Raw genomic sequence first — 23980 nt, 5'->3', positions numbered from 1 at the left:
AATTCAAATCAACCACTCTAATCAAGGTGTTTAAAATGTAAAAGGACTCAGAGAATTCATTTTCTTTTGTAGAATAAACTTGGAATTATAACAAGGTCATTCAAGGGTGAAATTAAAAACAAAGGGCTGAAATAAATGAATCTCTGGTTAAATGTGAGTCACATTGAGTTTTTTTGGAGGGATCCTCACTGAAAGGCCCAGTGAGGTTTCTTGCTGTACCCTACCAAACTCACCTCATTAACCACCTGCCTGTCAATATAGTAACCCTCACATCCCACTTCTCCCACTTACTACACACTGTCCCCAAAACAATTTGCCACTCACCAGACAACGGGCAAATAACAAACATCCTTGGCCAACATGCGATTATTTAAAAAGCTTCTATGGACCCAGATGAGTATTCCAAGTTGCCCTGCTTATTGCCGGACAGAATCTGAACATGTCAGAGAAAGGGGAAAATGGCACTGCTGTACCCTGACAGGGACACAGAGGTCCTGGTGGAGGAGCTGGTGCAAGGGAGGAGAATCCTAGTTAAGGATTGTCTTAAGTTCCTTTTGTGCTTCAGGTTTCCAAAGTCATTCCCTATTTAGAAAATAGTCTATGCCTCTAATCTTCCTACAAAATTGCATAACCCCACATGTTCCCACATTATATTCCATAAGCCACTTTTTTGCCCACTCTTCTAGCTTCTCCAAGGCCTTCTGCAGCCTCCTCACTTTCTCCACACTACCTATCCATCCGTCTATCTTTATGTATTCTGCAAACTTAGTCACAATGCCTTCAGTTCCTTTGTCCAGATAATTAATGTGTAACATGAATAGTTGTGGTCACAACATTGAACCCTGCAGAACTCCCACTAGTCACTGGCTGTCATCCTGAAAAAGACATTTTAATCATTCATCCATGCCAGTAACTTGCCCCAAACACCATGTGCTCTTGTCTTATTTAGCAGCCTCCTGTGTGGCACCTTGTCAAAGGCCTTCTGGAAATCCAAATACTGTCAGTCATGTTCACTGGCTTTCTACTGTCTAACTTACTCATTGCCTTCTCAAAGAATTCTAACAGATTTGTCAGGCATCATGTCCCCTTTCCAAAGCCATGCTGTTTCAGCCATATTACACCATGCACTTCCAAGTACTCTGTAATCTAATCCTTAATAATGGACTCTAAAATCTTACAATCAACCAAGATCAGACTAGGTCATCAATAATTTCCCATCTTTTTAAACAGAGGTGTTACGTTAGCCATTTTACAGTCCTCTGGGACCCTCCCTGACTTCAGTGATTCCTGAAAAATCACCACCAATGCCTCCACAAACTCCTCAGCTATCTCCTTCAGAACTCTATGTGTAGTCCATCTGGTCTGGGTGATGTATCCACCTTCAGGACTTTCAGCTTCCCAGCACTACCTCTGTAATAGTAGCCACTACACTTACCTCTCCACCGATTCTCTTGAAGTTCTGGTATGCTGCTGGTGTCTTCCACTTTGAAAACTGATGCAAAATGCTTATTCAGTTCCTTGTCATTTCTTTGCTCACCATTTCTAGTTCTCTAGCTTCATTTTCCAGTGGTCCAATATTTACTCTTGCCTCTTATATCTTTTACAAATCTAAAAACCTCTTGCAATCTTCTTTTGTATTACTAACTAACTTACCCTTTTTTCAGTTGTACTCTGCTGATTTTTAAGGGCTTCCCAAGCCTTATCGTCTACTAAACATCATCACATTGTATGTTTTTTCTTTTATTTTATGCTGTTCCTGACTTCCCTTGTCAACCATGGTTGCTTTATCCTTGGCTTAGTATGTTTCTTATTCTTTAGGATGAATTTCTGCAGAAAACCCTGCTCAGCTCCCCTTCCAATCAATTCAAGCCAGTTCCTCCCTTTTGTCTTTGTAGTTAGCTTTACTCATTTGTAATTCAGTTACAATTGATTCAAAATTCTCCTTATCAAACTGCAGAGCAAATTCTGATGTATTATGGTCACTACCCTCTTAAGCTTCACTTTAAACTCCCTAATCAAATCTACCTCACACATATCACAAAGTCCAGTGTTGACTGTTCCACAATGGGCTCCATCACAAGTTGCTCCAATAAACCATCTGGTAGCCATTCCACAAATCTCCGTTTTATTGGGATTCATTACCAACCTGATTTTCTCAGTCCACCTCTATACTGAAGTCTCCCATGATTATTGTAATAATGTCTTTCTTATCTGCCTTTTCTACTTCCTGATTTTATTTTATCCCCCACATTCTGACTCCTGCTAGGAGGCCTAGGTTTTTTTTTCCCTTGCAGGTTCCTCAACTTTCCCCACACAGACTCAACACCTTCCAACTCTATACCACTTCTTGCTATTGATTTAATTTCATTTCTTACTAACTAGGTAACCCTGCTCCCTTTGCCCATCTACCTCTCCTTTTGAGAGGATTTGTATCCTTGGATATTTTGTTCCCAGCCCTGATCCCCTTGCAGCTGCATCTCTGTGGTACCCACAACATCGTACCCACCAATTTCAACCCATGCTACAAATTCATGTATCTTGTTTCATCTACTTTGTGCAATTAATTATAACACTCTCAGTCCTGAGTCAACGCTCCCCACTGCAACCCTGAAACTCTTCCCTTACCTGCAGTGGTTGAAGTTAGGTTCATGATGTTCTCTACACTCTGTCCTATTACTTGTTCTGGAAGATTTAATAACTTCTGGTGAGTACTACTAATCTCCCCGCCACCTTTAACTAAGTTAATGGAATGAGAGGGACTCTGAAGTGCATGTACAGAGGCATTTAGGTTCTCTTGTGCATGAAACACAAAATGATAACATGGGGTGCAATAAATAATTAAGAACATAAAAGGAATTTTGGCCTTTATTGGTAAGAGGTTGGAGTTTAAAGATAAGGAAGTCTTGTTACAAACAAGTTGAAGCACTGGGTGCAGTTTTGATTCCTGTATTTAAGAAAGAATATATTGCCACTAGGGATAGTTTAAAATAGATTCACCAGGCTGATTTCTGAGATGAAGAGGTTGACTTATTGGGATTAGTTAAACAGAGTATGCCTTTATTCATGATAGTTTGGAAGAATGAGGAATGAAACTTCCAAGATTCCAAGGGGTCTTGGCAGCTTAGATGTAAGAAGATGGTTCCACTGGTGGGGGAGTCTTAAACTAGGGACATAGTAAAGAGTAAGGGGATACTCAATTCAAACTGAGATGTGAAGGAATTTCTCCTCCCAGGGTAGTCAGTGTCTTAAATTCTCTGTCTTCGAGAGTTGTGAATGCTGGATCGCTGGAAGTGTTTAAAAGAGGTGGTAATTTTTGAAATATCGAGGAGTTGAGGGGTATGAGGAGCTGGTTTAAAAGAGAAGTTGAGGCTTGGGGCAGGTCAGCCATGAGCTTATAGAATGGCGGGGTAGGTTTACAGGATTGAATGGCCTACTTCTCGTCTCATGTCCTTAAAACTTATTGAGGGCACTATGACGATACGGGTGACATTACATTGTGTAATTCAATTCTCACATTTGTATAAGTGCTACTGTTTTGACTTTATATCTGTTTGTTTAAGTCTCTGCGTGGTCCTGAATGTAACAGTGCCAGTATGATACCTACTGGATGTACAATGGATCAGTGTTAGTGCTGAGAGCCTGCTGCAGCGTGTGGAAACAAGATAGAGTCATGGAGTCCTACAGCAGAAAGACAGGTCCTTCAGCCCAAACTGGTCCATGCTGACCAAAATGTCCATCCACACTAACCCCACTTCATTCACTCAGCCCATACCCTTCTAAACCTTTCCTATCCATGTATTTGTCCAAATGCCTTTTAAATGTTAATGCACCCACCTTAACCACTTCCACTGGCAGCTCATTCCATATATGTACCAACCTCTGTGTAAAACAGTTGCCCCTCAGGTTTCCTTTTATTCTATTCCCTGTACTCTTAAACTGATGCCTTCTAGTCTTTCATTCCCCAACCCTAGGAAAAAGATTGAGTGCATTCACCCTATCCATGCCTCTCAAGATCTTATACACTTCTATAAGATCTCCCTCAGTCTACTCTGCTCTAAAGAAAACGTTCTACCTTGTCCAACCTCTCCCTCTAACTCAGTCCCTTGAATCCTGGCAAACACCATGTAAATTTTTTCTGCACTCTTTCCAGTTTAATAACATTCTTCCTATAGCAAGATGAACTAAACTGAATACAATACCCCAAATGTGGCGTCACTAACATTCTGTACAACTGCAACATAACTTCCCAACTTCTATACTTAATGCCCTGACTGATGAAGGCCAGTGTGCCAAAAGCCTTCTTCACTGCCCTGTCTACCTGTGACTCCACTTTCAGAGAACCATGCACCTGTACTCCAAGGTCCCTTTATTCCACGACATTCCTTAAGGCCCAACCATTCATCATAAAACTCCTTGATTTGACTTTCCAAAATGCAGGACCTCAGACATCTATATTAAGCTCCATTTGCCATTTCTTGAACCACTTTCCCAGCTGATCAAGGTCCTGCTGCAATTTCTGATAACCTTCCTCACTGTCTATGATATGGCCTATTTTAGTGTCATCAGCAAACTTACTGATCATCCTTGTACATTCTCATCCAAATCATTGATATAAATAAGAGATAGCAATGGGCCCAGCACCAACCCCTGAGGCCTCTAGTCCGACAAGCATCCTTTCATTAGTTCCCTCTGCTTCCTACCAAAAAACCAATTGTGTATCCAATTTTCCAGCTCCTCCTGGATTCCATGTGCTCTAGCCTTCCAGAGCAGCCTACCATGCAGAACCTTATCAAAGGCCTTACTGTAGACTATGTCTACTGCCCTGCCAACATCAACCTTCCTGGTCACTTCATCAAAGAACTGTAACAAATTTATGAGGCATAATCTCCCACACACAAAGCCATGCTAATTATTCACAATCAAATCTTGTCTTTCCAAATGCATGTATATCTTATCTCTCAGAATCTTCTCAAGTAATTTACCTACCACAGATGAACAAGGTGCAAACAGGACAATGGGTGCTGATTACACCATTGATTCTTGTCCTACAACATTCCTATCATTTCCATGACGTCTGTTTCCAAAAGCATTGGTTTGATTGAGGTGGTCAGCGATGCCTGAAATAGAAAGATATACAGCACACCGAGAGCCTCAAGGATCAATTTTCAGTTATCTACTACACTTATTCATTGTATACCCATGAGATCCCAAACATTGAAACACCTGTCAAATGTCAGATGTCAATGTCCGTGGACGGGGTGCATGTGGGTGGTGCCCATGGATTGTGCCTTGAGATACTTGGGGCTACAATGTTGTGCCATAACAGAGATGTGGGTTTCACAAGGGCAGGAATGGTTGCTTGATGTTCCAGGATTTAGAACATTTAAAAAGAACAGGGAGGATGGAAAAAGAGGTTGGGGTGTAGCATCGCTAATCAGAGAGTGCATCACAGCTACAGAAACAAAGGTTATTTAGGAAGGCTTGTCCACTGTGTCAGTCTGGGTGGAAGTTAGGAACAGCAAGGGAACAGCCACCGCAATGGGGGTTTTCTACAGACCACCTAATAGCAGTAGAGAGATTGAAGAACTCCTAGACAGGCAGATTCTGGAAAAATGCAGAAGTAGCAGGGTTGTTGTTATGGGTGATTTCAACTTTCCTAATATCAACTGGAACCTCCTAAGTGCAAATGGTTTGGATGGAGCCGTTTTTGTCAGGTGTGTTCAGGAGGGTTTCCTTACTCAGTGTGTAGACAGACTGACGAGGGGAGAGGCCATTTTGGATTTGGTGCTTGGCAATGAGCCAGCACAGGTGTCAGATCTCGCGGTGGGAGAGCACTTTGGTGACAGTGACCACAACTGCCTCACATTTACCATAGCCTTGGAGAGGGAAAGGAGCAGTTACCAAGGAAAGATATTTAATTTGGGAAAAGGAAATTATGACGCTATCAGACAGGAGTTGGGAAGTACAGACTGGGAGCAATTGTTCCACAGAAAGGGCACAGCAGATGTGTGGAGCCTGTTTAAGGAGCAGTTGTTGTGAGTGATGCACGAATTTGTTCCTCTGAGACAGGTAAGAAGGGGTAAGATTCAGGAACCTTGGATGATGAGAACAGAGGAGCTTCTCGTCAAAATGAAGAAGGCAGCTTACATAAGGTAGACGAAGCAAGGATCTAGCACAGCTTTAGAGGATTACAGGCTTGCTAGAAAGGAGCTCAGAAATGGACTGAGGAGAGCCAGGAGGGGGCACAAAAAAGGCTTGGCCAGAAGGATTAGGGAGAACGCAAAGGCATTTTACTCATAAGTGATGAATAAGAGAATGATCAGGGAGAAGATAGGGCCAATCAGGAATAGCGGAGGGAACTTGTGCATGGAATCTGAGCAGATAGGGGAAGCCCTAAATGAGTTTTTTGCTTTGGTTTTCACCAAGGAAAGGGACTTTATTGTGATTGAAAACTTTGAGGAGCTGGGATACAGTCTTGACCAGATCAAGATTGATGAAGTTGATGTGCTGGAAATTTTGGAAAACATTAAGATTGATAAGTCCCCAGGGCCAGACCAGATTTATCCTAGGCTGCTCTGGGAAGTGAGAAAGGAGTTTGCTAAGCCGCTGGCGAGGATATTTGCCTCCTCACTTTCCACGGGAGTTGTACCGGAGGATTGGAAAGAGGCGAATGTTGTTCCTCTTTTCAAGGATATTGTGTACAGTTCTGGTCGCCCTACTATAGGAAAGATACAAAAGCTTTGGAGAGGGTGCAAAGAAGGTTTACCAGGATGCTTCCTGGACTGGAGGGCTTGCCTTACGAAGAAAGGTTGAATAAGCTCGGATTTTTCTATCTGGAGAGAAGGAGGAAGAGAGGAGACCTGACCGAGGTATACAGATGATGAATGGAATAGATGGAGTCAATAGCCAGAGACTTTTCCCCAGGGCAGGACTGACTGGTACGAGGAGTTATAGTTTGAAGATATTAGAAGGAAGGTATAAAGGAGACGTCAGAGGTAGGTTCTTTACGCAGAGAGTTGTGAATGCATGGAATGCGTTGCCAGCTGTGGTGGTGGAAACAGATTCATTAGGGACATTTAAGCAACTGCTGGACATGTACATGGATAGCAGTGAGTTGAGGGATGCGTAGGTTAAGTTATTTACATTAGGATTAAATCTCAGCATAACATCGTGGGCTAAAGGACTTGTTCTGTGCTGTACTTTTCTGTGTTCTATGCTGGTTCATGCTGACCAACATGGAGGCTGTTCACTGCAGGCTGATGTTGCCAGGTATCTGCTTTGACTTCCATTTCAAGATTTCTCAATGTGTAGTTTGTTCAGCACATTTAGTAAGATAGGAAGCTGAATATTAATGAAGTGAGTTGGAGCATTAATAAGGTACTTAAAAAGCAATAATCTTCCTAACTTGGCAATTCGCTGCGACTCAGGGAGAAACTTGCTTCATTGCTCAGCAAAACATAACAGAAAGCGAGTTATTCCCAATGTCCATGCCTTTTGCCAGACTCCTTGCCTGATTCTGCTAAAAATCTCACCATAGCCCATGTTGCTCAGACTCCGATAAAATTCCATACGTGATTAAGTTTTTAAAAATATGCCTAAGGGCGAGTTGAGGTGCTGCTCTTGACTTCACGCAGAAAGTCATATGATTTAGAATTCTCCCACAAGAGCTGTGGATACTGGGACCAGTGGAATTTTCAACAATAGATATTTGTTCATTAGCATATCAGGGGAAATTGAGTCATGATTTAATGTCAAGATTTAATTAGATGGGGAGGCAGGTGGATGGCCTACTCTTGTTTCCCTGTATCTGTTTCAAATAGGGTAGCAGTAGGGCACTAGATTTGACCACAGGACCCCAGAGCTTGGACTAAATAGTCTGTTGAAAAGAAAATTCAGTCCAGTAAGATTCAAATTAACAGCCTTTATTGACAGAATTGCATCCAGCATAAACCTCTGCCTTCATGGAGACAACCAAAGAAAAAGTTTAGTGAATACCGCATGAAAGTTGAATGCTCTGACATATCAAGACTATGACAGCTCCAACTTTAAATAATTCATCAATCCTTTGTGTAGGCCCCACGGGTGGGGCTCATAAGCCAGTTCCATAATAATGTTAAGGAAATTGTCAATGTAAGGAATAATGGCTTAGAAATTAGATCATGATAAATTGGCCTAGGGATATGACAGTGAACTGTAAACATAAATCATAGCTGGGAGACAGCTTACTGGTCACAGTTGGGAGCAAGATTTCAGAGGCTTTCTTCTGATATGTTTGGGTGAGAGGAGGTAATAATGAGAGCGACAGGGTATCTGCAGCTCACAATTTTAAATTGAGGATGGGATAAGCACTTCTCTTTCTAGCTTCCCACTCAAGTTTTTACTTTTGTGCTATGTTGCTGGAAGCTCTATTGATCTTGTTTGAAGACCATTTATTTTCATCTGAAAAAAAGTGACTACAGTGCACATGGTGTGTGGTACTCTCAGTTTGATGATTTTTTAGGAAAATATCTGAAATAGGTATTAGACCCTCTATTTGTATAAACTTAATCGCAATTTCATGTGGGTGCCGTAGACAGGAATAGAACTTCATTGTCAATATTACTTGCAAAACATACCAAGTGCAGATGGATCATTCGATACTTCAAATGGAATCCTTTGCTTCCCATATTTTGTTGATAATTATACGGTCAAAGGTTTGCCAAATTTGTTTTAGATAGCATCATTGACACTGTTTTATGTAAATCAATGTAATTTCTCATTTGTATAAATCTATACTGGTTAGCACTGCTGTATCCCAGTGCCAGTTCAATTCCCGCCTCAGGCAACTGTCTGTGTGGAGTTTGCACATTCTCCCCGTGTCTGTGTGGGTTTCCTCCGGGTGCTCCAGTTTCCTCCCACAGTCCAAAAATGTGCAGGTTAGGGGAATTGGCCATGCTAAATTGCCTTTATTGTTAGGTGAAGGGGTAAATGTAGAGGAATGGGTCTGGGTGGGTTGCTCTTCGGAGGGTCGGTGTGGACTTGTTGGGCCGAAGGGCCTGTTTTCATACTGTATGTAATCTAAAAAAAACTACAATTCCATGATGAGAAAAGGTTTGTTCCTATTTAAATGGAAAAGTTTAAATGTATTACTTCATTCCTTTGTATGTTTGTAGAGAGCAAAGAGTGACTGGGCTGCTTGTTTTCATCCTCATTGGTGTATCCCTCTGTTTGGCTCCAATTCTTAAGGTGATGATAATTCCACAACCGTTACATTTAAACTTTATAAATCATATTAAAAATAAATTTTGATAGTGTTTTTAAAAAATGCAATCAATGATTAATTTCTGTTGCTTTTTAGTATATCCCATTGCCAGTCCTGTTTGGAATCTTTCTGTATATGGGTATGTCTGCTCTTAGCAGTGTTCAGGTAAGCAAATTTGTTTTTTGTTTCTAGGCATTATTTTTATCTCCAGTGGAAAATGTGACTAAACCATTCAGCGTGCTTTTTTTTGTAATGAAAACTAAAACCCACAAACACTTGCATCTGCATTTTATCACTGACTGGAATCTTGAATGAATTTTGTTGTCTCTAGGGGCAAGAGGGTTGGTGAGGTGGCTGTAAAAATGGGTACTATGGCAGTGTGCTTTGCCCCTTATCTTACCTGTGTCCACTGCCATTTTTCCAGTGGCAGGGAGTGCGTTTCTTCTGTAAGTCAATTCAGGTCATGAAGAATTTATAGGATTACTGGATGAGTCATCCAGATGCAGGATCTCCTAATCTAGAGACATAAATTCAAACCCCACCATGATCGCTGGGGAATTTAAATTCACTGTAATAAATCTGGAATTAAAAAGCGAGAATCAATAATGATTGAAAATACCCATCTGTTTCACAAAACCCCTCTGAAAAGACAAACTGCCGTCCTTCTTCAGAATGGCCGATACGTAACTTGATTGAGCCCCAAAGTATATCCAAGCACGTGATTCACCACCACCTTGACCAAAAAAAAATTCTAATGTTGCCTATGATTTCCATATCCCATGAAGACAATAAAGAGGAAGATGAGCTGAGAAAAGGGAAGGTTCTATTCAATGAGAGATGTGGAGAATGAATTTCCCACAAATGATACAGGAAATGTGTGTAATTTGCTAATGTACAGAGAGCAGAGAGGCTAGGAGGACAAATAGACATTGGAAGTGGGACTATATTGAACAGTTAATGCAAAGGGAGAAGGCAGTTTGTCTGCAAATTGGTTAAGCTTTTTGTCTTTTTTTTATTTTTACTTGAAATACACTTTTAATTTTCAGGATGTTTGCAGTATTAACTTCCAATTGGTTGGCAGAATGTATATGTTAGTAACTGTGAATATCCGGCTTCAGAGTCTAAAGTGAATTTGATGAGTCTAAGACAAAAATGCGAGTTATTGACACAGTGACAAAATAGGGCTAACTGGAAGCCATGGGGCCTGGCATGGAGACTCATTCGGAATCACCGAGATTGTGTTTTCTTGGATGACTGGAACTCTTTCTGGGGAATGTGGAACGTGTACAAGTGGGATGGTCTGTACCTGAAATAACATCCTCACAGGTAAGTTTGCCAGTGTTGTTGGGAGGAGTTAAAAATGGTTCAGTGAAGGGAGAGATACAGAGAATTAGTACAGTAGAGACACAGCATAACATAGCAAAGGAGCTAGGACAGAGAGCTCAGCCATGCTGCAATTCAAAGGAATAAAGCAAGTTAGATGGTATATACTTTAATGTCAGGAGTATTTTACAGGTAAGCAAGATGAGTTAAGGACATGGATTGGCAAGTGGAATTGTGAGACAGTGAGGTCTGCAGATGCTGGAGATCAGAGTTGAGAGTGTGTTGCTGGAAAAGCACAGCAGGTCAGGCAGCATCCAAGGAGCAAGAAAATCAACCTTTTGGGCCGGAGCCCTTCACTAAGATGAGATTGGGAGCCCCACACCTGAGGCTTTTCCAGTGACACACTCTCAAGTGGAATTGTGATATTGTTGTCAGCACAGAGACATGGTTGAGAGACAGACAGGACTGACAACTCAACTCACACTTCAGGTGAGACAGGGCATGGTATAATAGAAGATTATTAATCAAGGAGTTGGTTACTGTAGTAAAAGGGATGATATCTTGGAAGGGTCTTCAAATGAAGCTTTGTGGCTGGAATGCAGGAACATAAAGGGGACAGACACATTGCTAGGAGTGTACTATAGATTCCCAAATCGTCAATGGGTAATAGTCAATAGGAGCAGATAATAGACAATTCACTGAGATATGCAGAAACAGTAACAGAAAAATTATGTTTAGGCATTTCAACTTACCCAACATTACTTGGGATAGCACAGTGCAAAGAGTTTAGAGTATGCAGACTCTTGAAATGATTTGAAGAGACCTTCTCATGTCAACATGTAAAAGAACCAATTAGGGATAATTCCGTGCTGGTCTTAGGGAAACAAAGCCAGGCAGGGGTCAAGCTGTCAGTGGGGCCACATTTTAGTGAAAGTTACCACAACAACGTTCTATTTGAGTTTGTTATAGAGAAGGAAAGTGATGATCTGCAACAAAAAGAAAGGGTTTTGGATTGGGAGAAGGCAGATTTTAAAAAATATAAAGAAGGATCTGACCAAAGTAGACTGGGAACTGCTACTTGTGGGTAAATCCACAGCTGAACTGTGAGGTGTATTCAAAAAGGGAATGGGGAGAGTAAATTATTCCTTTAGGGTGAAATGTCGAAGAAACAAGCCCAGACAGGCCAATGTCAAGGAATATTCAGGACTGGACAAGAAGGAGAAAGGGTTTTAACAAGTACAAAAGGAGCAAATCAATGGAGGCCTGAGAGGAGGATAGAAAATGCAGGGGGGGAATCCTTTAGAAATCATACAGGAGAGCAAAATAGGAGGGGCATTAAAAACTACTGGCAGGTAAAATTTGGAGTAGGACCATAAGACACGGGAACATAATTTAGGCCACTCAGCCCATTGAGTCTGCTCTGCCATTCAGTCAACCCCATTTTCCCATTTTCTTCCCGTAACCTTTGATCCCAATGGCAATCAAGAACTTATCTATCCCTGTTTTAAATATACTCAGTAACCTGGTCTCCACAATGAATTCCACAGATTCACCACGCTCTGGCACCAGATGTTTCTCCTTATTTCCATTCTAAAAGGTCTTCCCTTTACTCTAAGGTTTTGTCCTTGGGTCCTAGTCTCTCATTTCCAACATCTTTCCAACTTCCACCCTGTCCAGGCCATTCAGTATTCTGAAAGTTTCAATCAGATACTCCCTCATCCTTCTAATCTCCTTTGAGTATAGTCCCAGAGCCCTCAAACGTTACTTATATGTTAAGCCTTTCATTCCTGGAATCATCCTCATGAATCTCTTCTAGACCCGCTGCAGGGCCAACACAACTTTCCTGAGTTATGGGGCCCAAAGATTGCACACAATACTCTAAATGTGGTCCAACTAGAGCCTTATAAAGCTTCAGAAGTACATCCCTGCTTTTACATTTCAGTCCTCTCAAGATGAATGACAACATTGTATTTGCCTTCCTGACTACGACTCAACCTACATGCTTACTTGAAGAGAAACCTGGACTAGGACTCCCAAGTCCCTTTGCACTTCAGATTTCTGAATTTTCTCCCCTTTTAGAAAATAATCAATACCTCTATTCTTCTTATCAAAGTGCAAGACCTCACACTTTCCCATGTGGTATTTTATCTGCCACTTCTTCACCCACTCTCCTAACCTGTCTAAATCTTTCTGCAGCCTCCCCACTTCCTCAATGCTACCTGCCCCTCCACCTATCTTTGTATCATCTCCAAAATTAGCCAGAATGTCCTCAGTTCCTTCATCTAGATAATTCATGTAGAAAGTGAAAACTTGTGATCCCAACACTGACCCTTGTGGAACACCATGAGTCTCCAGCTGCCATCCTGACATGGACCCTTTTATCCCCACTCTCTGCTTTCTGCCAGACAGCCAACCTTCTATCCATGCTAGCACCTTGCCTCTAACACCTTGGACCCTTATCTTACTCAGCAGCCTCCTGTGTGGCACCTTATCAAAGGTCTTCTGGAAGTCCCGATAGATAACATCCATTGGCTCTCTTTGGTCTAACCTGCTTGTTACTTCCTCAAAGAATTCTAACAGATTGTTCAGGCATGACTTCCCCTTAATGAAACTATATTGACTTTGCCCTATTTTATCATGCACTTCCAAGTATTCAGAAATCTCATAGTTCACAATGGACTTCAAAATCTTACCAACGACTGCGGTCAGGCTAATTGGCCAATCATTTCCTGTCTTTTGCCTTGCTCCCCTCTTAAATAGGAGGGTTACATTAGTGATTGTCCAGTCCTCTTGGACCTTCCTTGACTCCAGGGATAGCTGAAAGATGACTACTAAAACTTCCACTTTCTCTTCAGTGATCTCCTTCAGAACCCTAGCCCATCTGGTCCAAGTGATTTATCCACTTTCAGACTTTTCAATTTTTCTAGCACCTTCTCCTTGGTGATGGCCACCATACCCATATTTGTCGCCCAACTATGTTAAATGTTTGTGATATTACTCGTGTATTCTGTCATGAAGACTGATGTAAAGTTCTTATTCAGTTCCTCATCCATTTCTTTATTCTCCATTACTATTTCTTCAGCATCGTTTTCCAGCTGCCCAATGTCCCCTTTGCCTGTCTTTTGCCCTATATATATATCCAAAGAAACTCTTGCAATCTTTCCTGATACTATCAGTTAGCCCTCATATTTAATCTTCTTCCTCCTTATTTCTTTCTTCATTGTCCTGTTTTGATCTTTGTAGTTTCCCAATCCTCTGACTTCCCACTGCCCTTTCCCACATTATATGCTTTCTCTTTTGCTTTTATGATGTCCCTGACTTCCCCAGTCAGCCGTGGTTGCCTCATCTTTCCTTCAGTATGCTTCTTTTGCCTCAGGATGAATTTTTACTGTGTCTCTGGAATTACTGCTATTGCTGTTCCACTGCCTTTCCTGCTATGCTCCTTACCCAGCCAATTCTGGTCAGCTCCTCCCTCATGCCTCTGTAGTTGCCTTTATTCAACTCTAATACCTTTACATCTGATTCCATCTTCTCCCTCAGAGTAAATTATATCATATTATGATTACTGCCTCTCAAGGTTTCCTTCATCTTAAGCTCCCCTATCAAGTCTGCCTCTAGATAATTTCAAGAGATTCTGTAACCATATATTAAGTGGAAAGGGATAATCAGGAAAAAAAAGAGTAGAACCTATTAGGAACCAAGGGAACAATCTGTGTGTGAAGCCAAAGAACATTGATTGGGTGTAAAATGAGTACTTCATATCTGTCCTCTTTGGGGAAAGAGGATGGAGGTAAAGGGTTTGCAGGGAGGGACTGTGAGGTCCTTGACTAGACTGACAGAGAGTGAGAAGGCATTGGAGATTTTGGCAAGTTTAAAAGTGTACAATTTCCCAGATCTACATGAATTGCATCCAGGTTGCTGTGGGAGATGAGAGAGAAATTATAGGGATTCTCACCCAAATTTTCAATTTCTCACTGGTCACTGTAGAAGTGCCAGAAGACTGGAAGACAGCTAATATGATTCTACTTATCAAGAAGGGTGGTAAAGAGGGAAGTACAAACCAGTGAAGCTTACATCATTGGTAAAGAAACTATTGCAGAAAATTCGGCAGGAGAGAATTAATTTCTACTTGGAGAGGCAAGATTTGATCAGAGATAATCAGCATGGCTTTTTCAGAGGGAGGTCATGCCTAACAAATTTGGCATAGTTTTTCAAGGAGGTAGGTAGGTGAGGGTAGTTCAGTTGATATAGTTTCTGTGCCTTTGACAAGGTCCCACATGGGAGACTGATAAAACAGTAAAAGCACTTGGGAACCAGGGTGACCTGGGCACATTGAATTCAAAATTGGCTCAGTGGTAGGAGAGAGAGGCTGGTGGTACAAGACTGTCTTGTATGACTGGAGCTGGTATACAGTGGCTTACCACAGGAATCAGTGATGGGTCCTTTATTGTTTGTGATGTACAGATGATATTGGTGAGATTGAAGGGTATATGGAAACTTGCAGATTACCTGAGGATTGGCCAAATGGGTGAGGATGAAGGTCTTAGGTTAAGGAGGATCTAGATGGATAGGTCGGATGGGCAAATTACTGGCAAATGGAATTTAACTCTAATAATTGTGAGTTGGAATATGTAACATGAAACAGAAGTACTCATAGAATCCCTACAGTGTGGAAGCAGACCATTCAGCCCATCGAGTCCACAGCAACCCTCTGAACAGCAGCCCACCCAAACCTTACTCTGGCCCTGTATTTCTCGTGGCTAATCCATCTAGCCTGTACATCCCTGTAGCAAGGGACAATTTAGTATGGCCAATCCACCTAACCTGCACATCTTTGGACTGTGGGATGAAACTGGAGCATCTGGAGGAAAGCAGACAGGGGGAGAATGTGCAAACTTCACACAGGCAGTCATCTGAGCTGGAATTGAACCCAGGTCCCTAGCATTGCAAGGCAGCAATGCTAACCGCTGAGCCACCTTGCCACCAATGGATGGCAGGCCACTAGAAAGCACAGAGGAACAGAGGGATCTTGGCGTGCTTGTCACAGTGGAAGGATAGATTAATAAGGCAGTTAAGGAGGCATATGGTCACTTGCCTTTATCTGGCTTAGCACAGAATGTAAGAGCAGGGAGGTTATGTTGGAGCAGTATAAAACTTTGGTTAGGCCACTGCTGGAGTACTGTGTGCCATTCTGGTCCTCACACTGTCGGAAGGATATAATTTGTACTGGAGAAGGTGAGAGGAGATTCACCAGAATATTTCTTGGATGGAGCCGGTTCGTTATGAAAAGGCTGATGTGCTCAGGTGGTTTTCTTTGGAGCAGAGAAGGCTGAGGGGGAACCTGATTGAGAAGTATAAGATTGAGGGGCATAGACAAAGTTGATAGCTCTTCCAAAGGGCCAAAGCAGCTGTTCCTCATTGTTGAAGGGTTAACACAAGGGGGCATAACTTTGGCATAAAGGTGAATGGATAGGAAGTTTAGAGGGGATTTTAGGATTATGGTTCTCACCTCGAGGGCAGTGGGAATCTGGAATGCACTGCCTGGGAGGGTAGTAGAGATGGGATATCTCACAACCTTGTTAAAAAGTACATGGATGAGCACTTGCAATGTCATAACAATCAAGACTATGGGCCAAGTGCTGGAAAATGGGATTATGTAGATTGGTCAGTGCAGAATCAAAGCTTCTGTGCTGTATGACATTGATTCTACTTTGTGGAGGATGACCTCCCCTTGAGCACTCCATCAACTTGGACAGCTTTCTCCTGGTGCTGTCAGTCTAACTCATGTTACCCTGAGACCTTGTGAGACTGGATGAGGCCTTGCTGATTAACCAGTGACTGTATCTTACATACAAGTGTGTGAGTGGGTGGGAATGTTATTTGTGGGGTGTTTATCTCTGATTTTTATTATTTTAGTGTCAGTTATTTTGCATTTATTTCATACAACTGGGCATTGGATTTCAGGTCTGTTATTTGTAGGTGTAAAGCAAAGACCACTGAGTTCCTCCTGTGTGCTGCTGGGACTGAGTGAACCTTGGCTCCAGGATAGTAGTAGCTGAGCCCAGGTGAGAGTAATGTCACAGGAAGATGGACCTGGACTTGGATTATCTCCCTTGACACCATCCATGTACCAGTAGGATTGCAAACTTCTCGTTGCATTGAGTGGACTACCTTGTTTGCAGGCCTGACATAAGAACCAAAGAAAATCACTCTCTGAGCTTCATCACTACAAGTGGTTACTGGGAGACCAGAGGATACACTAACAGGCCATCCTTAGAGACTCCCTGAGAAATGTAATATTTCTGCCAAATTGTGGAAATTTCATTCCAAATGAGATTTGGGCATCTCAAACTGGAGAAGAATCAGCTGCAAAGATGTTAACCATTTTTCAGTGTTGCTGACAGGCCCAGATGGAGGCTAAGCATAAACAGCAGAAAACCTGAACATCCCACTCAGCTGCCCCACCTGTGGCTGGGTGTACAGACCCAGCGTTGGACTGTTTAGAAGCTCACATCCACAACTCTGGAGTGGAAGCAAGTCATCCTTAGTCCTGAGGGGCTGCCTACGAACCAAGTGAAGACCAAACACATGGAGCTGACCGTGCAGGTTGGAGCTTGTAGAATAGCAAGATGACTGTGCTTGCTGACACCCAGGAGCATGTGTGTTACGTAGAACATAGAACAATACAGAGCAGTACAGGCCCTTTGGCCCTCGATGTTGCGCCGATCCAAGTCCACCTAACCTACACTAGCCCACTATCCTCCATATGCCTATCCAATGCCCATTTAAATGCCCATAAAGAGGGAGAGTCCACCACTGCTACTGGCAGGGCATTCCATGAACTCACAACTCGCTGAGTAAAGAATCTACCCCTAACATCTGTCCTATACCTACCACCCCTTAATTTAAAGCTGTGTCCCCTCATAATAGCTCATTAGTTGTGATTAATCTCATAAATATATTTAAACACAGTCAGAAATACATAACAAATACCTAGAGAGTAAAGATTTTCATGGAAGAGTATATTGGATAAGAAAAAGTGGTGTATATACACAAAGGTATTCCCAGTCAGCTGCGAACATACCATTGTAGGAATAGCCCGTCTATTGTTTCTCAAATGAAAGGAGATTTGAGGGAAATAATAATAATCTGAGCTACTTCCACAGGCTTCTACCAAACATGATATTTCTAAAGGTACACCCACAAGAAGCTTATGTATACCTTTAGGTGATTCTCCAGTCAATTTTTAAAAAATCATAGTTATCAAGATTTTTGTGTGTATTTCATTCATGCTTGAAATATTGCTATGTTGTTAACTTACTGTACATGTACAGTCTTGGTCTTACGATTCAGATCAGGAAATAATGAACTATTATTGCTAAAAATAGAAAAGACTGCTCAAATCCTATTCCAAACTAGAACTGAACTATAAACCAAACATTGGACTGAAGCTTATTTATTTTCATGGGAGAGATCCTTTTAAGCACAACAATTTTATTGATAGATGCTTCCAATTTAGACACTTAGCTTCACCTCAGCTTATCATTCATTTTCATGACCTTGAACTATACTAATTTATAAAAGTTTGGAAAATGAGGAGGAAATGTAATGCCCAGTTCTGTGGTGAGTTTGGTGGAGTGCAGGAATACAATTGGGCATCATTTTGATAGCATTGGCATTAACTCAACATCGGGCGGGGCCCACCTTTTGGGGAGCATGGCAAGTAAGCCCAAGGGGGAGATTCTCCTAATTCAAAGGGTCTCAGTGCCTAATGGAGGGGCACGCACTGAGAGCTACACTCTTGCCTTTGCTGCTGACCCTGTAACCCATTCTCTCTCTTCCATGGTGATGCCCTTAGGTCTCTGATAGGTCTTGCACCAGCAGCTACCACCACCTTGCAGATGATGCTGCCATTCATAGAACCATCAGCCTTTGTTAGTCAGCAACTCTTAACAGACAGGACCTCTACCACTGGTGTCCTTGACTCCAGTGAAGGTCTACCACTGCCCAGTTAACTGTCTGAGTCTCATATAATATGGCTGGCTTTCCTTTAGGCAAGACTCCTGACATTCCCATTAAACACTGCTCTGAATGTATATAGTGAATGTCTCTGGGCTATCACTTGGCATAGACATAGAATACTTATCCCTCTGAAGCAATCAGAGGCTTGCCCTATTTTTATGCTTTCAGAGCTGTAAATGTGTGCTCAGATTCCTGGTATAGCCCTTTAAATGACAATCATTAGTAAGAACAGCAAAATTAAACTGAAAATTGCAGTTCATTATGCAGCAGTCAATTTATCTTCTCTGCGTTCAACTTCTTTTTAAAATATTTAGCAATGTGGTGATATGTTTTTCACTAAGTAGTTTTAACTCTGCTTTGAAGAAAAGGTTGTAACGTTTTATCTCATATAGAAAACTTCTATGAAGCAACTTTCTGAGTAGGGCTTCCTTTACACATCATTTATTTTCTTTCCCCTCCAACATCCCACTCCACCCCCAGACATTCTTTTTTGTCCCACTTTGAGACGTCCTTGTACAACTCTGTATTCTTCAGCTCAAGAAACCAGGCAACAAAACTATTCTCAGATCTTGGGCAGCGCATCTGGTCATTTGATAGTCTGTAAGATGTTGGGAATGCTGAGTTACCAAGTTCCACTTTGGTGAAAATTGCCTGGCCTACACGCAGCACAATTGAGATGGGAAATTCAAAACATGATAATTGTGGTGCAAGCTGAAGTTTAAGGGTTTAACAACTCTTCTGCTAATAGTTAGAATTCACCATCACGTAGTCAGATTATGCTAAATCACATGAAACTGTGACGGAAGGCTAAAGATGTTCTATCAGAGTGCTGTTGAATCCCTTGACTCAGTAGATTATGTAAATATTTAATATATGTTCATTAGTTTGCACTAGTATTGTTTCTAGTCTTACCCAGTCATAAACTTGTACACAACCCAATGTTCCTGACTCCATTACACTGTGTATTTTAAATTTCTACCATGCTACCGCCACTTCCAGTTTCTTGATAATGCTTTCAAAAATTTCCCACTATATTTTTGTCCTGTTTTAAAGTGTTTGCTTTTCATCTGTTGGCTTATCTTAATTTTTTCCCGACATTTACTATTTCTTATTTTGGGAACAGTTACTTAGGAATCTGTAAAAGGTGAGAGAGTAGGACATTGAAAGTATGTAGATCTGAATTCAGGTAGTGTGCCTTTCACAAGTATCCAATTTGACCTTAACTGAATTCTAATATTATGTGTTCCCAAAAATATTTCTTTTTTTTTGTTGAATTTCTTTTGGAAGTGAAACATGAAGGGAGCTGCCTGTGACACTGTGCGTCAGATAATGCTTTGGATGAGTCCCAGCATTAATACAACGCCATTTCACTTGAAGGAGTCCACATGATATGAGAGTAAGAGTGAGAGTTACCTGATATACAAAGTTCAGTTATTACCTTTCAAATTACTGTGCAGTTCTTGCTACATTGTTTAATATCTGTTTCTACACCGTTTTAATCTTGGGCAAAGGAAGGTATTGAGCTTGTCTGTCTTGTAGCTTGTTAAAGCTTAGCAGTTTGTATTGCTATAGTTCTGGAGAAAACCAGAGTATGAAACAATGCACCTTCTTGAGTGTAGCTCTCCATTGGTTGAGTCTGGAAAAAGGACTGCAGAGGACACTACATCTTCAGGTACTTCATTCACATTCATCCACATGCTCACATTTGTTAATAGAGAGCTAAGTTTTTTTTTCCAGTGCAGGGACGGCTGTGTCACTGACTATAACTGTTGCTGCTGGCTTGAACTTCAATGCAGAGATCACCTTCTGGATGAATGCAGGAGAAATTTTTGTACACTTTGTACATCAATTCATAATTGTGTCTAGCAGGTATTGCCAAAACCAGAGATTTCAACACATTTCCTGTGAAAAGCAATGAGCAGCTTTAAGGAATTTTCCTACTTTATCGTATGAGTGGATTCCAAAAAGAGCATTTGTGTTCATACCTATCCTTTTCCCAAATGTACCACCATTCGTGAACAGAAACTATTGATGTCCCACCAGTTTGCACATGATCCTTGGCCACAGGGTCAGAATCATGTTCATTTTAAAAACAACTTTCATCTTTTATTTATCCAGTATTATCCTTCCAATATTATTTGAAGGACAAGGAAGATCTCAGGGATAAATTTTTAGGAGACCAAGGATAGCTGTGTCATCTAGAAGGAGAACAGCTCAGAGGTAATCTAATGTGATCCAGACATTCACCTGGGATGAATTCAAATTCACACTTAACATCCTGAATTGGAAATAGCCCTCCAAAAAAGCAGCCTACAAATGGAGTTATTATTGTTCTAATAGAGTCCTGTTGAACCTTGGCTCTGTAAATTATATAAATATTTAACAAATGCTCATTAGTTTGCACTAGCATGGTTTTCAGTCTTCACCCTGTACCACAACCCAACACTGCAGAACACATCATTGTCAATACAACTGGACTCAACCACGTTCAGTGTGACCCAGATATTCACCTGGGATTGTGAAAATAATTTGATTGAACTAATCATCAAAGTCTGTAAAATTATAGTTGCCTGCTGTGCCCTTCAGAAGACCAACCTACAAATGGAGGAGCCAGGCCAAGAACAGGCTGCAAGTAACTGAAGCAGATGATGCAGCCAACAAAAGAGGAAAAATACTGCCTGAAGAAGCGAGGAGGCCACCCTCCTGAAAAATTCAGCACAAACTGATCCCCAAGTGGGATCGCTTTGAAATGTGAATGACTGGGGAAGTGTTTGTTGGATCTTTCTTCAGAAGCACCCCAATCACAGTATGCATGTTTTATTCCTCAGAAACAAACCCAAACAAGCAGACACAAAGCAACCAAAAACTATAGCCACATTACCTTACATCAAAGATATATCAGAAATAACTTCCAGCCGACTCAGACCACTTGGCATAATGGTAGCCCACAAACCTACTAACACACTTAACCAGCGACTAATGAACCTAAAGGATCCATTAGATACTACCAGCAAAACTAATGCCATTTACAAGATACCATGCAAGAATTGTTAAAAAAATACTATATTGGACAAACTAGCAGGAAATTTGCCACCAGGATATACAAACACCAACTAGCCATCAAAAGACATGACCCACTATCACTAGTTTCCATACATACAGACAAAGGACACCACTTTTACTGGGACATCACTCACATCCGAGGAGAAGCAAAACAAAGGCATACACGAGAATTCTTAGGGGTATGGCATTCTAACCAGAACTCCATCAATAAATACATTCATTTAGATCCTATCTACATTCCCTTGAAACAAAAACTGGAAATGACATCATCCACCTTAAGAAACCAAGACCTATAAATAGACAGGCAGGACATACCACCAGCACTTCACCAGAGGCTCACTGATGATATTACCTAGTCATGGTGACAAAACGTCTGAAAACAAACCTTCCAGCTCAGTGAGCTAACTTACATACTCATCATCAACCTGAGCTACAAATCTTCTCAAAAATCACTAATGCATATTTTGTGTTCAGAAATATCAGTAATTGGCAAGGTTTCCTATATGACAGGTGAAGTTTACTGTGATGAAGAAAACAGCAACTTAGCAAAAGGATCAGATCAGAATGTACACGATTTGCATGCTTCACTTTCCAAATGTGCACTGGTCTAACAGTTGTTGTCATCATGATTTAGCCACGAGAGTGACTACATTCACATGCCCTGTCACATCTGCACATGCTGCTTGAACTTTACTCATTATTGCAGCGTAGCCACCGCATCCAAATTGAGACTGCCTTCCAATTCTTGATGCCAGTCCGTTCTGAGCCTTGCTGTACATTTGGGCAAGATCTGAAAGATGACTTTAAGGCCAGATAGCAACTCTTGGCAGTTTGAAAACCTCTCCCATAACCTGTTTATATTGATGCACTGTCAAACTCATGGACTGATGGCATTACATTTCTTGCTTCAGAAGGGCATAGATTCATGGAGCACACAATGCGAACTGACATTTGACATTTGTGAAGGACAGATGACTGACAGGAAATGCAAATTAATGTTTTAAAAACATTTTATTCTTTTATCATCTCTGGGCATCACTGGCTAGTCCAGCATTTGTTGCCTTTTTCAAATTGTTCTTAAGTGGTCCGCCACCTTGAACTGCTGAAGTATGTTCACAATGCTCACACAAAGGGTTTTAACTAGCAATACTTAAGGAATGGTTTCCAAGTCAGGTGTGTAGTTTGGAATGGGACTTGCAGGTTGTGGTATTCTGCTACCTTTGTCTTCGGGATATTTGGAAGATGTTATTGAAAGAAGCTTGATGAGTTGCTGCTGTGTATGTTTCAATGGTGCACAGTGCTGCCATCGTGTGTCCACCGTGTGGGGATTAAATGTTGAAGGTGACTGATGGGCTATCAACCATTGGGCTGCAATTGTCCTGGAAAGTGGCACATTTCTTAGATATTGTTAGAGCTTGCTCCAAGTAAATGGAGAATATTTCATCACATTGGTCACTTGTGCCGATAATGGAGAGGCTTTAGGGAGACAGGTGGGTTACTCACTGCAGAATTCCCAGCCTCTTACCTATTATAGCCACAGTATTTATGTGACCAGTCTGAAGAAGCTTCCCTCTGGATGTTGATATTGGGGATTCAACATTACTAAATAGTTGCTGTTGAAAGTATGGTGCTGGAAAAGCACAGCAGGTCAGGCAGCATTCAAAGAGCAGGAGAACTGACATTTCGGGCATAAGCCCTTCATCAGGAACTAATTACTAAATATCACTAAATATTTAGTGACTAAAAATCATTGGTGCTTCTCGCTCATTCATCTTTAACTCTGGATGGTAATAGGATCATGGCAACAATCAGAATCTCCCACTTAACATACTTCGCAATAATGTTATGAATAGTTTTGAGCGAAAGAACTTCCTCAAATTCTGTCCACAACTTCAATTTTCAGTTCAGCACAGTTGGTAAGTTATTCTCACAAATGCATTAACAAGCACATTCAGTTGGAAATTCTGTTTCAATGCTAATCCATCTGAAAGAATTCCGTTTACTGCAGTCAGCTTTTACAACCACCTGAAGTTTTGTAAAAACACACATTTAGTAAACTGTGCAGTTTCCAATTTGCAATGAAAGCGTTTTGGTGAAAATAAAGCTGTGATTTTGCCTTCCCTCTTGCAATGGAAGGTGGAATTATTTCTGGATTTCTCTGGAAACAGAAATAGCTGCTTCAGGAGACACTGCTATAAAATAACTCAACTTCTGTTTCACTCAGAACCTGTAGCCTGGGGGAGGCAAAGAAGCTGCACACAAATGATACTGCATTGAGAGCTTTGTTCTGAATATGTGGCATGTTTTGTTTTCATCTTATCGTTAACAATG

The 23980-nt window shown here is 41.3% G+C and overlaps 1 protein-coding gene across 1 annotated transcript in view; it reads left to right on the top strand.

Moving 5' to 3' along the window:
* Positions 1-23980, top strand: part of LOC140492088 (electrogenic sodium bicarbonate cotransporter 1-like) — a 115411-nt gene that overhangs the window by 63197 nt on the left and 28234 nt on the right. The window contains exons 17-18 of the mRNA XM_072590813.1: positions 9153-9225; positions 9338-9406. Coding sequence (XP_072446914.1) covers positions 9153-9225; positions 9338-9406 — 142 coding nt within the window. The remainder of the gene's footprint in view (positions 1-9152; positions 9226-9337; positions 9407-23980) is intronic.

This window comes from Chiloscyllium punctatum, chromosome 20, assembly GCF_047496795.1.
Source record: "Chiloscyllium punctatum isolate Juve2018m chromosome 20, sChiPun1.3, whole genome shotgun sequence".
Classification (NCBI taxonomy): domain Eukaryota; kingdom Metazoa; phylum Chordata; class Chondrichthyes; order Orectolobiformes; family Hemiscylliidae; genus Chiloscyllium; species Chiloscyllium punctatum.
Note: the sequence above shows the minus strand (reverse complement) of the source record. Positions and strands in the feature narration are given on the sequence as shown.